The sequence below is a fragment of the Lissotriton vulgaris genome, chromosome 8 (genome assembly GCF_964263255.1).
Source record: "Lissotriton vulgaris chromosome 8, aLisVul1.2, whole genome shotgun sequence".
Classification (NCBI taxonomy): Eukaryota; Metazoa; Chordata; class Amphibia; order Caudata; family Salamandridae; genus Lissotriton; species Lissotriton vulgaris.
In genome coordinates, this window is record NC_141696.1 from 1,126,682,980 (window position 1) to 1,126,697,505 (window position 14,526).

The following is a 14,526-nucleotide window of genomic DNA, read 5'->3' on the forward strand; positions in this document are numbered from 1 at the left end:
GTTAGTCAAATTCCACTCTTTTAAAGTCAAAGAAGCAATCCTATAGGAGGCCAGGAAGAAGGGAGACGTCTTGTTCCAGGGACACAAATGCACTCTCTATCATGACTTAGCTCCGGCGACATTGGCCTGACGACACCAATTTACTCATGTGAAATATAAATGGACCTACCTGTTTGGTCTGAGCTTTGAGTATGACAATAAACCCCGCCACATCACAGAGCTTGACAAGGGTCTCCGTGTGTTGGGCCTCCCCCTGGCTGGAGGAGACTGCCCTCCGGGGCCACCTAGGAGGGAGGGATGGAAACAACGCGAGAAGATCCCAGTGGGCCACGAGCCCGAGGGGTGCACACAAGCGATGGCAGAGGTGACACTTACCGATTTACGTTGGCGTAACCATTGGGGATTCGCGCCCTTATGTCGTAGGACCAGCATATGGCCCTCCTCAATGTGGTGGCTCGGAGTCTAGAGACTTTACGCATTGCCGCTGGGTGAATTTGCACGCTCCTTAGGGAATATATGAAGATATCGACACTTCTTTTTTTGAACACTCAGGATAGGCGAGGGGAGGGACTTCGATCCAGATCTCAAACCGACTACCCTGAAGGGGCGACACTATCTTCCATCAGGACATTACATCTACCCGACTCTTACTGATGTTGAAACTGTTGGGGTTTTCCTTTTTGATTTATTTGGGGAGGGGGGTTGTTTTTCTGTTTGAATGGTGGGTGGTGGCTGTCGGGCACTGGGCATCCATCTACACATGTTGGAGATGCCGTTGTTCGTACGAGCGTACACTAAGATTAGGGAGGTGGGATGTACCCTACACTAACGATCCGATCAGGAGACAAGCTCTGAGGTGGAATGGCATTGAGCACAGAGGGAGGGGGAGAGTCATGATAACATGGTAATTACCGTAGCCTCGCGGAACGTTAAGAGGTTAAACTTGTTGCTTAAACGTCAGAAGGTTTGGAAATATATTACGGATCACCACTTTGACGTTGTGGCCCTTCAAGAGACACTTAAAAAGGAACGAAGAGGTGAGGCTCAGGCACATACAATACCCCCTTACTTATAGGGCCTCAGCGGGGACAAAGCAACGAGGAGTGGCCCTACTTTTTCACACAACCAAATTTCAACCAGAGGCGGTTCACGCTGACAAGAATGGAAGCTTTGTTATGGTTAAGGGAAAACTGATGGGCACACTATGCACATTCATCACAGCATAGGCCCCCAACACTGGCCAACCGGCCTTCTAAACTGTCCTTTTAAAACGAATCGGAGAGTTTGCGGAAGGCCGATAATACTCATGGGTGATTATAATCTCACTTGGCAGGCATATCTCGACAGTTCACATATTCATAGAGCTGCGACAAATTCTTTCCCCACTGCGGTGAAACAGACAATACACAACCTTGGCCTCAGAGACGCTTGGCACACACTTTATCCTGCAACTAAGGATTATACCTTTTTTTCGCATGTACACTGCACCTACTCCAGGTGAGACTATATTTTTACGAGTCAGAGTCTGTTGGGTTCCCTCCAGGAAGAGAAGATTTTCCCGCTCTCAATCTCGGACCATCGCCCAGTCACAATCTGCCTTAGCTGGAGCACCACATCGCCCAAATCTGCTAAATGGTACTTCCCGGCCTCCCTCACTAGAGATATGCTGTTGCGGGACGCTCGGAGATCCTCCATCACAGAATCTTTTGATTTTAACCCCCACAAAACGCATCCATTTTCAACAACTGGGATGCATTTAAGGCAGTAATTAGGGGCAAATGCCTCAAGCTTAATGCTACACTTAACAAACAGAGAACCAAGGAAAGAGTGTCTCTAGTGGCAGAATGAGACATAGTAGAGAAGGAACACAAGAATACCCCTACCAGGGTCACGCAGCGCAAACTCACTGCCCTACGAGGTCAACTTAAAGCGACCAAATATCCTAAACACAGGGAAATAAAATCGGCACCCATCGGGCGAGGCAACTCAGGGAAAAACAGGAGCGGGAGTTCATTGGGAACATACAGAATAACTAGGGTAGATTAGAGACTATGGACACAGGAACGGCCAATACTTTAAAAAAATTCTACGAACAGCTCTATACAGGAGAAAACCTAGACCCCACGGCACAACATGATTATTTGCAGGCATTGAATCTTCCATGAGTCACTCAGAGCCACAACGATGCCCTTTCGGTCCCTATCACACGTGCCGAGGTATGTAAGGCAATTAAGTCGCTTAAGTCCAATAAAGCGCCGAGTCCTGATGGCCTCACAACTCTTTTTTATAAAACATACGCAGCCGATCTTATTCACCACCTTACGCAACTCTTCAATAAAATGACTGACGAGGTACAGGTCACCCCCACAATGACAGAGGCAGTCATCATGGTGATCCCTGAGCCTAGTAAAAAGACTCATTTATGCGCCTCCTATCGCCCTATTGCTCTCCTAAATCTAGACGCCAAACTATACTCGGCCATACTCGCTGACCGTCTGAACGATCTGCTACCAGACCTCATCCACCCCGACCAATCGGGTTTTATAAAAGGCAGGCAAACCCACGATAACATTCGGCGGACAATCCACCTGATTGAGAAGGCGACCAAGAGCAATATACCGGCTGGGTTGGTTGGGCTGGACGCCGAAAAGGCTTTCGATAAGAGTGGACTGGCCATTCCTTTTTATTACTCTTAAACGCTTTGGCTTTGCAGATAAATGTATAATATGCTCAAGGCCAATTATGTCAAGCCCCGCTCTCGGGTGCATGTGAAGCGCTCTGACGCCTTCGGGTAAAGTCCGCGCTATATAAAATTGCATAAATAAATAAATAAATAAATAAATAAATAACCATCAGACTTCTTTCTCCTTACTAGAGGGACAGGACCGGGGTGCCCGCTGTCACCCCTGCTGTTAGCCCGGAGTATTGAGCCACTCACAATGTACATACGGGAAAACCCCGCGATAATGGGGCTTCCCTTCGCAGGGGATGACCACAAACTGTCGCTCTTTACAGACGATATTCTTTTATACCTAAAGGAACCTGTGTCCTCCCTCCCAGCCCTACACTTAGAATTGACTAGATTTGAACAAGTGGCGGGCTTCAAAATTAATGTGGATAAATCTCTTATTCTTATACCAATACACTAGGTGGAGGCATTGAAACCACATTCTTCTTTCCAGAGGACAAAGTGCTCCCTTCAATACCTGGGAGTACAGCTGACTCAGACGGTGCCAGCTCTATATAAGGCCAATCCCCCCCCCCACCCTCCTCCTCCGCCAACTTCAGAGCGACCTGCAACGACGGAAGCCAATGTTCATTTCCTGTCTAGGCCGCATACACAGAATTAAAATGACTGTGCTTCCGAAGTTCCTATACCTCTTTCAAGCCCTACCTATACAACTTGATAGAGAACTTCTCCCTAAACTGCGATCCCTAATTACTCATTTCGTCTGGCAGGGAGGCCGAGCATGCCTACCGTTTCACTTGTTACGGTGACTTAAGAGACGAGGGGGGTGAGGGATTACCCGATCTGGGCCTCTACTACAAGGCCACACAACTTGGGATAGCGATCGAATGGTCCAAATGGGCCTAGGAAAAACATTAGTTACATTTGGATAGGGCCATTACGGGGAGGTTGATTTGGGATTTATTCTGGAAACCCAAAAAGGACAGGTCAGCTAACGCCTATTTTAGCACCACCACATACACTGTTCTAAAGACATGGGACTCTGTTTCGGGAGGGGCTGAATGGACTACGTTTCCATCACCACCGACCCCAATACACTTCAACCGGGCATTCCCACCAGCTCTTACAGAGGGGCCCTTCGACGCCCGGAAGGAGGGGGGCTGCCTCATGCTACAAGATCTCTTTCATAATTATGACATCCTGACTTTTGAGACATGCAGTGGAGAATTTCATCTAGGCCCCAAGGAACATTATCACTACCTTCAATTTAAGCACTGGGCTCTCACACCTCAGATTCATGACGCTGCTACGCGGGAGAAAACGAAATTCGTAAAATGTGTTCAAACAGCTATCTCTATGAAGGGGGTCATCTCTTTTTTATATAAAGTTCTACTAGCTTCCACCCTGCACCAAGACCAAGATACATGGCTATGTGGGAGGGGATAACTTAGAGGGACATAACCGAAAGGTAATGGGCCAGGATAAGGTCAGATACAGCCAAATTCAACCACTCACTGGAACTGCGGGAGGCTCACCTAAAAACTATGACAGACTGGTACCTATACCCCGACCAAGCTCAAACAAATATTCCCGAATACCTTCGACATGTGCTGGAGAGGCTGCGGCCTCCTTGGTGACTTTCGGCATATTTGGTGGGAATGTCCCGTCCTCATGCCCTTTTGGGAGGAGATACTAGCTCAAAACAATTTTGGGATACCCCAAACCAACAACTATTGAGGGGGTACTTCTGGGCCTTAGTGATCCCTCTCTGACACACCAGACCAAAGCAGACAAGGCCATTTTCTGGTCCTGCTTTGGGGTGGCCAAAATTACCATCGCAGCGGCTTGGAAGAAGACAGCGGCCCCCACCCTGTCAATGTGGCAAGCTCGGCTCTGGAGAATACTCTGTCTAGAGAGGGTGACAGATATCTTCAGAGATGACTATAAAAATGTTGAATATAAATGGGGCGATCTAGTTTCCTATCTAACTCACAGGCTCCCCCTAGCTGTATACCCACCTTCCGTTTGGGATATGCATCTTTTTCAGTTTTAGGTCAAACATCACAGCCACTTTCACACTATTATGTGAGACATACCCAACTAGCTCTAAGGTGACATCTCCAATCCGATCTGGCCAACTACCCACTACATTGCACATCTGACACAAACACCATTCCACCTCTTTTGTTGCTTTTGGGAGGAGGGAGAGGGTTTTCGTTACTTAGAGCTACATTACCCTCCACATTGGTAGGGTTCCACTTGATGATGGCCACAAACACAATGGTGGACTGAATCCCTCCGCCAATACTGTAGAATGCCCGCTGTGCCTTCATAATACTGGAAACTGTATCCGCACTGTCACACTTTAGACTTCGAGGAATACAGGGGGTTGTGCTCTGTGTTAACACCACCAATTTTAGAACATGTTGGGCATATACTCTACCACCTAAGGAAACACCTGAGTCTCGTTTTACTAGTCTGGAGTGTATTCCAACGCTACATGTAATTAAGCTTGACAAAGGCCAGATTTAGTTTTGCAGATAATACAAGAACTATGCCAGGTCTGATTATGTTGGCGGATTTATTGAGTGACTCTGTAACTACGAATTAGCGGCATGTAAGCAATATCCGCCGCTTCTGGGAAATTGTATTATCCTGCTTGTTTCTTATTGCTGTGCAAAAACATTTACTAAAAACAAATTTGAAAAAAAATGTATACGTAAAAAAACAATACAACATTACATATGATTAAAAGAAGACAAGCCAAATGTGCTAAGTACCCTATGAGGCTAGAAACAGGAACTGGAATTCTGGCATTCAACAGAAATATTACAGTCTACTTAAATGCCTACATTTTGGACAGCGGATGGAAGAGTGGAAGGAGCCCAAGATTTCTGGTAGCTGATGGGCGTTTTCACACAAGGTGGTGTATAGTGCAGGCAAACAATAGTAGTCAATGCCCACAACATAAGTCTCATTAACAGAGTCCATACTAACCACCCATTGAAGATGCTCTCCGACAGTCCTTTACTGGTGAGATAACAAGCCTTTTTATGTTCAAGCATTAGTATGTCACTTTTTTACATACCATATTTGAACTATCGGACTATTATCCACTACCACTAACAATATAAAGTATACAAATAAAAATGCTATCATGTACATTACAAACAGTTGGAAAGACAGTGGCATAAATAAACTTATGTTCTTACCCTGTGGGGACACTTGTGTGCAACCTTTTGTAGTGATAACCCGGTGGTTGTTTTTTACTTGACCTATGAGAAAGGAGTCCGGAGGCTTTTGTGGTAAGCTGTAGACATGCGCACACTGATCTGAAAATCAGGCAAGAAACAAATTATATTTAAAAAAGGTGTAGAAAATACATTGCAATCTTCTCTTTGAAAATTAGATAGGCTTCAGCATTATCAACATCACTTAGCCAATACATTAGGCAAACAATTTGAAATGTTGGTGGTTAACCGTCAGTTTTTCCAATTTCCTGCTGGTTTCCTCAAAGCCTGTATGCCTGCATTTTGCTTTCACTCTGGTAGACTATGCCTTGTGCTCAGAAGAGTTATTGGTGTTTTCCTTGAGCATAATTTGGGTTTTCCTCTCTGATTTTTACATAAGATTTCTTACAATGTTTGACTATGACTAGCAAAATCACAGGATGCTGAAACAGTTTCCCTTTCCCCCAATATTTTCTTACTTTCGGAGGGAATAACACCCACACAAGCAGCTGGTTCACTTTTGGGGATGATTATGAGGAAACGTTGAACATCAGAACACTGTGTCATCGCAGGTGGGATCGAGAGGAAAAAGATTCTGCTGACCGTAGTGGGAGGGCTTCTGACCGTATGAACTGTTCTGAACAATGCAGGTAAATGCAGCAGAACGCATGCATCAGTATGCTGTGAAATATACAATATATTAACTAGACTTGTATATGTGCAACTTTTAATATATTTATCATTGCTAATTTAGATCGATTTTTATTTGGGGTTTTAAGTAATTGTTCCATATAGGAGGAACCCACGATATTATTATATTTCTCTTCCACAAATCTGTCTACGGAATGAGATCTGGTACTTTCTTCGTGGGTGTCTTCTTTTACATAGATATAGATGCATCATATGGAATGTGCCTATTGGGCTAGGCCTGAAGACTCTGGCAGTTCGCTTTATATTGGTCTTCTGAGCTGAACACTCATCTTCATTAATAAATACTTGATTGTATTCAGTAGTGCCTGGATGATTTTAAGAAGAAATTGTGTTCCTCTTCTTGCTCCTGAGAGAGATGTCTGATCTGATTTCTCAATATCTGACAGCAATTCTCAGAGGAGCTATGGTTAATAATCATTTTAACCATGGGAATGCCTTTTACCTTGGGATCATCAACTATAACAAACCTAAATGCATTAAGAAGAAACAGGTATTCACCTCTTCTTAGAGCTACACAAAAAAAAGAACGTGTTAAAAGTCAAATAAACCTGTCACTGGTTTCCAATCGAGTTAAAATACAATTTGCATGTACCTGCAATTCATTCTAATACAGCTATGGAACTGCTCCGGAGTAAGTTGTGTTACATGAATTTGTAGAGCGTAGCTCATTACATGTGAGGGCATGCAGGCGCTGAGTAGGGCAGAGCAGGAGATAATGCCTGTTTCACATGAAAGAGCCATTCCTTGATGTTCCTTTAAACGTTCATGAGGTAGGGGGATGTTCTGAGGTGTTTCAGGAGGTCGCTCCAGGTTTTGGGGGCGAGATATGAGAAGGAGCGTCCTCTGTTTTTGGTTTTCTTGATGCGAGGGAGGTATGCTCTTGAATGGGACGCAGACTGAAGGTATCTGGTGGGTTGATAGACGTGGAGACAGTGGTTGAGGTAGGCTGGACCGGTGTTGTGGAGATCTTTATAGGCACAGCTGACTAGCTAGAACTTATATCTTTCCTGGACTGGGAGCCAGTGGAGAGGGTTGCGGTATGGAGAGATGTGGTTATTTTGCAGGATGTTCAGGATGAGTCTGGTGGTGGCGTTCTGGGTGGTTTGAAGTCAGTGTAGGGTATGGGCTGGGATTCTGTGTAGAGAGCACTTCCGTAATAAAGTCTACTTGTGATAAGAGCCTGGGTGATTGTTTCTCTTGTGTTCAGGGGGATCCACTTCAAAATCTTGCATAGCATTCGTAGGATGTGGAAGCATGATAAGGAGACGGCGTTGATCTGTTTGCTCATGGAGAGGCTGGTGTCCAGGATGATCCCAAAGTTCTTTGCATGGCCGCACGGGTAAGGAATCAGAGTTTGGAGGGCCACAAGGGGTATCCTGGGAGAGTGGTTGTTGCAGAAACACATGACAGAGGTACTAAAGAAGTGCCCCGGATCCTTGGGTGCGATCGTCCACCCATCCCACAACGCCCTAAACTGTGCATACAGAAAATCAAGACAACGAGCTGATTATACAAGGAAATCCAATTACATACTTGGTCAACAGAAAATATATACGTACACAGCAGTTCTATATTCTAATTAACCCTCCGCCTCAGAGCTACTCTCGGAGGACGCATTGTCATCGTCTTGAAACATACCCAGCAATTGGGCCCACAGCATAATGGCCTAAGCAGCCCCCTCATCTGTGCGTGATTATCTCATATGCTGCTCCTCTGCCACCCCCTATTTCAACAGGTCTTTCAACCAAGATATAAGTAGCGGGATCCTAGTGCCCATCCACCCAATGACCACACGTCTCTTTGTTAATAACAAGACCTAATGGGACAGGTTTATAAGGGATCTTGCATCCCCTTTGGTTGGACCACCACTCCAAATAAACAGGCGAGCGGTGTTCGTGGAACACGGACCCCGGTGAACTGCTCTATACGCGGCACCACCAGTTCCCAATAATCCCAAACCTGTGCGCAATCCCATGCTAAGTGTATGAACGTGGACCTACCTCCCAGTTTCCTGCACATGTAACTTCTCTAGTGGGGTCAATTTTGTTGAGACAATAAGGGGTGACGTAAGTATGATGAAGGACATGAAAATGCAGGAGTTTAAACCTGTTGTAGAAGGCCTCACGCACTCGCCCAATTCGAATCTCAGAGGGGTGTACTCAAATCTGTCTTCCAGAACCCACGTGCAGGAAATTGCAGAGATTGCATGTCACTCCCCACCCAATAAGGTCGTCCAGGATACCAGAGGACTGGGGCTCTGCAGGAAAATCTGTCCAGAGTTCCTTCGCCAAGCTCTCTAATTTCACACAGTGCAAAAACTGGCTAGTCTTATCTCAAAAGTGTCTGGTGCATCTTTTAAAGAGATGAAGATATCCCCTGGGTAAATATTCTCCGCCACTAGACATTCCCCCTCCCGCACCTGCTCCATGGACATGGTTGTGTCAATATTTCAGAACAGAGCCAGATCCCACAATTTTAACTCTCAACTGAAGGGGAATCTACTAATTACTTTTTGGACCACCCTCTCCCATATTTCCACCATGTGCTTAAGCAGATACGGTACCGTAGTCTACGATCTGCACCTCATATCATCAACTGGGGTAGAGTGTTGCTTTCAACATCAGTCCCCAGGAGCCATTTCTCCCAATTATCCGATTCTGTAAGCCATCTAGCTGCATGCTGAAGATAGGCTGCGTAGCACTAGAACTGCACATCAGGGACCTCCTCCCCCCATCCTCCAAATCCTTCTTCAGTGTTGCAACTGCTACACTATGTCGCTTACCCACCCAAAGGAGAGTCACCAGCAGGCTGTCCAGCCTTCAGAAAAAACAATCCCTCAGCAGGAACAGAGAGTTCTGCACAAGGTACAGACAGCGGGGAGAATTTTTTTTTGCTATGGCTGTCCTGCCCATCACTGAAAGAGGAAGCCTTTTCCAGAATTTAATGGAGTTCTCCAAAATCGTCAGCACCCTATCCACGTTCTTGCATTGATGCTGGGCCTCAGTAGTTGTAATCCAGATAATCCAGATCCCCAAATACCGAAACACACCCAATTCCCACCGGAGACTGACGCCTGGGAGCTGGTCCCTTTATATCCTATGTATAACCACCAAATCCCCAGGGAAGACCTGGGGAAGGGAGCCAGAGGCACGGGGTACTAGGAGCAGGCAGGCTCCAACATATAATGTTCAGCACAAATGGGGCCGCTCCCAGTTAGGGAACCGAGGTGCTACTGTGTTAGTTTGTGAGTGCAGGCCTCTCACAAAAAGTGAAGGGCTGGTCTTACACACCACCTGGTGTCATGGTTCATAATTGACCAGTCCTCGACCTCTAAAAACTTGGTTTGATAGATGGTGGGCATACACCTGACGAAAGAGAACAGTAGGATTAAAAGGCCATTATAGATGTCAAATCAACTTTAATATAACTGGCACCTATATGGTAATTAAAATAAGTGGTTGGTGTGTTGGGGATTTTATTATCCACCCACCGTGGGGAGGGTAATCTAGTTCACGCTTTACATTTGTGCAGCTTATGCACCTAGATGTGTACTCCTCAATCATCGATGAGGTGGTGATGAGTACACATCTAGGTGCAGAGGGGGAAGACGCACCACAAAACACGCTTGACCACAGGGGTCTTCCTCCCTCAGCCTCCTATGGGGCAATTTGGTCCCTTGTCTAGGGCTTGAACGCATAAGCCGCACAACAGTAGAGCGTGATCTAGATCACCCCACACAGTGGAACCCTCTCACCAAAGCCTGGTAAGAGTGGAGCCCGCTTTCTTTCCTTTAGGTCCTGATGAATGCCATGGACCCTTTTGGGCCAACTGGCAGAAACATGTCGACCACACTCACCACGGTGGGGGGACAATAGAACCCCCAAAACACTGACCACTTATTTTAATTACCGTATAGATGCCAGTTATGTTAAAGTTGATTTGAGCTTTTAATCCCACCATTTTCTTTAAGGGCCCCCACTTAGTGTAGAAGTGCCTTCCAGTCATCAGGTGTATGCCCGTCCTCTATCAAACCAGGTTTTTAGAGGGCGATGACTGGTCAATGATGAAGCATGACACCAGGTGGAGTGTGAGACCAGTCCTTCACTTTTTAGGAGATGCCTGCACTCACAAACTAAGACTGTAGCACCTCGGTTCCCTAACTGGGAGCGGCCCCATTTGTGGTGAACCCTTTATATCCTAACCAGACCACCCAAAGAAAACAATAGTGACTTATGGATAGTGACCCAAGACACCATCAAAGGTATCCAATAAATGCATCAGTCTTGCAACAGATTCCCCAGGCGCACACATATACCAATGTATCATCTGCATACAGCGAAACAATGTGGGTAGTATACCCCAATTTAATCCCCCAGGGTTCCAGCTATGCACGCAATAACAGGGCAAGATGCTCACTTGCTAGAGCAAACAAAAGGGGAGAAAGAGGGCAGCCCTGACGAGTGTCCCATCCCACTGGCCAGGCTTCAGAGCGTTCACCCCCCACCCTGATACATATAGAAGGTTCAGTGAATAGTAATTGAATCCATGCACAAAAATTGGGTTCAAACCCATGCTATGCAGGAGCGCCATTGAACAGGCCCACGCCACAGAGCCAAATGCCTTTTCAAGATCTAGGGAGACTAAGGCCTTCTGCCCCATCTCCATCCAAAGTGTCATGAAGAACATGAGCCAGCCTACGGAGGATGTGAATGGTGCTACGTGCTGGCATGAAGCCACATTGGTTCTCAGGGACCAGATCTTGGACCACTCCACACAGCCTAATAGCTAGGGTTTTGCACAATACCTTAAGATCGATATTAGGCATGGTGAGGGGCCTATATGCGGTGGGGTCCGCAGGGTCCCCCTAGGTTCCAGCATTAAGCACACCATTCCCTCTCTCATGGTCGGTGGTAGAAGACGTTTCTCTTTCGCCTCCAGGAAGACCTCCAAAAGTTTCTCCTTGAGCGTGGAAGAGTAAGTGCAATAGAACTCGACTGGGAATCCATCACCACCCGGTGCTTTGAACTTGTTAAGAGCCTTCATGGCAGCACCCACCTCCTCCAATTAGAAATCTGTCTCCAATTCTTGTACAGCCTCCCTCTTCAGCCAGGGGAGTCCCACCCTCTCCATCCTCCCCTCAACATTCTGATGGCCAGCTCCATAGACCAGCTTAAAGTGGTCAAGCAGGACAGACATGATTGCACTTGACCCGGGATTGCAATTAACCTAACACATTCCGAATGGACAATATGGGGGATATCCCCGTAAGACCCAAGCCAGCAGCTTATCAGATTTAGCCCTTTCCCTATGCAACATATGAAGATAGGACTTAAGTGCAGTTTTGTCTTGTGTATTCCAAAGGGAAATGAGCTCTCTATGGGTCGCCAGAGTCGCTGCGTGCACTTCTGCTTTATGCACTTCCCGTTTATGGAGGTTGGGTAATTGGCCCTCCTGGGTCATCAAATATGCTAAGTTTTATCTGCGCACACCACAAACAGTGCCTATGCACTCCCCCTTAACTACCGCCTTTAATGCCTCCCACTCTAGGGTCTTGGTATATATGGTCACCCCAATTCTCAGGTATATCATTGTCTGGAGCAGTCCCCAAGTCTGCCCTACAAGTGGCATTGGTAAGGAGATCAGAGGGCTTACATCAGTAGCAAAACCCAGTCAAATTCCTGCCCCAGTCCAGGGATAGCAAAATCAGGGCATGATCCGAGAGGAACCTGACCATGCGCATCACTGCGCCTATCCAGGAATGAGCCACACCTCCGGACATGTATATTCTCAGCTGCCCAGGTGCAACATCTGCCATCCATCGAAGAGACCCAAATTCTGCACTGCTCTCCTCAGCGAGCCCACCTTCAGTGGTTTGGTACCCTCCTTGGGCGGATAACGATCCCTTGTGCCATTCAAAACACAATTAAAGTTCCCCGCCCAGAATATGGGGGAGCCCAAGCAATCTGCCAAAATGTTCTGCATTTCCCCAAAAAATTGTTGGTCATCAATATTGGGGGCATATGAATTTAAGAGTGTGATCTCTTTCCCCATTAAAGACGACCTGAAGCAGAACGTACCTCCCCATAACATCTGCCTCGCTGTAGGTATGCTTAAAGGGGACCCCAGGAGCGACCCAAATAACTACCTCCTGGCATAGGATGAATAGGAGGCAGGAAGCAGTTGACCCATCCATTTTCTTTGCAACTTCTGGGTCTCCTCAGTCCCTAGATGGGGCTCTTGCAGACAGACAAAGTGAATGTTATGGCATCTAAGAAAAAAGTGGTAGCTACAGTGTTTGGAATATCCTCTGAGCCCACGGAAATTCAATGTGACAATATAGATTCTTTCAGCAATAGGTGTAGTATGTCCCCACCTCAAACCCTGCCCCCACTCCTGCCTCCCAGCATGTCCAGCTTAAAGACCACCGGACCCGAAAGTATTTGGACTGTTGTGATAAAAGCCCTGCCAAAACAGCTAAGAAACGACCCCAAACAGTGGGAATCATAAACAACCTCCCCTCCCCGGAAATGCAACATAACAACATTTCACACTGCGAATCCAATATCATCTTGCTGTCAGGACTCATAGCATAACTCTACTCCCCCAAGCGCTGCCTAACACAATGGTGGAGAGGCTACTCTCTAGGGCTTGATCCATACACAGGAAATATTGCCTTCAGATGTAAAACCTAAACATGAAACCTAAACAAAACGCTCTGCCACAATAACGATTATAATGTAACCCAATAAATCCTCATTTATGCACTCTCCCCTCACTTTTAATCAACATTGTGCGACAGAAGAAACTAGATGAGTCCTCTCTGGAATGGAAAAAATAAGAGTGTTATACAAACGATGCAATAAAGAACAAAAGCATTATCAGGATCCACCCCTGGCTTCAGACTGGGTCAGCAGCGAAGTCTTCTCCTGCATCAACGAAGCCACACCTAATAGGGGCCTTTGATCCAGGCAGACCAGTGCCATGGTGCTGTCGTCTTGTATCTCCACTCTAACAGGATCTTCCCTACGTGGGACCTGCGGAAGTCAGTTCCAAAACGTGCAGGAGCCATGGCGTGCCCTGGGCACATTATCCCAGACCTCCAGCCACTGCCGCACATCCTTAGAAGTATAAAAAAAAGTGAGATTTGCCCCCTGAAAGCACTCTCAGCCTAGGTGGATATAACAACATGAGACAGAGGCCTATCAAGTGACGCTTGGCCTTAACCTCCAGGAATGTCTTCCAGGTGCCTGGACTTTGTTCGTGTAATCTGGGTAAGTGGAGATCCTCTAGTCCTTGTATTTGGCAGTATCAGGGTCTCTGGCGGCTCTAAGGATACAGTCCTTATCTTTGTAGTTTAAAATACGTGCAATGATGGCTCACTGGGCCCAGGCTACGGCGAAGCCCCCAGTGCGTGGTGCGCCCTCTCAATGATGAAGATGAGGAATAACCTACAGGGCTTCAGGGTACCCTTTATCCAAGCCTCAACAAACTGCTCAGAGTTTCCTCCCTCAGCCCGCTCGTGAAATCAGAGTAGGCACACATTGTTTGGCGGGAGTGCCCCTCCGCATCTTCCACTCTAGCCTCCAGGGCCCCAAAGCACGACTTACAGCTGTAACTTGCTTTCTCAAGGTGGTCACCTCTGTTTGTAGTTCTTTGATAAAGCCCTCTGCTAAATGCACCTTATCAGAGGCTTCGCGGAGGTCAGTGCGCAAGAGATTGACCCAGAGAGCCACAGTCGCTATTTTGTTTTCCACGGCTACCCTAGAGCCCCACATGGCCTCCAGTAAATCGACCCTTGAGGGTACCCCACCGTCCGGGCAGCATCCTGATCACCCCGTCCAGGAGTGTGCTGCATAGCACGTTGTGAAGCCGGGGTTGTTTAATGCGCCAAGGTGT

At 46.8% G+C, this 14,526-nt stretch overlaps 1 protein-coding gene across 3 annotated transcripts in view; it reads right to left on the reverse strand.

The window, feature by feature from the left end:
* The window catches only part of SETDB2 (SET domain bifurcated histone lysine methyltransferase 2), a 535,415-nt gene that overhangs the window by 324,690 nt on the left and 196,199 nt on the right, over nt 1-14,526 (reverse strand). For all 3 annotated transcript variants that reach the window (XM_086934967.1, XM_086934968.1, XM_086934969.1), the window contains one exon: nt 5,902-6,021. In XM_086934967.1, coding sequence (XP_086791093.1) covers nt 5,902-6,021 — 120 coding nt within the window. The remainder of the gene's footprint in view (nt 1-5,901; nt 6,022-14,526) is intronic.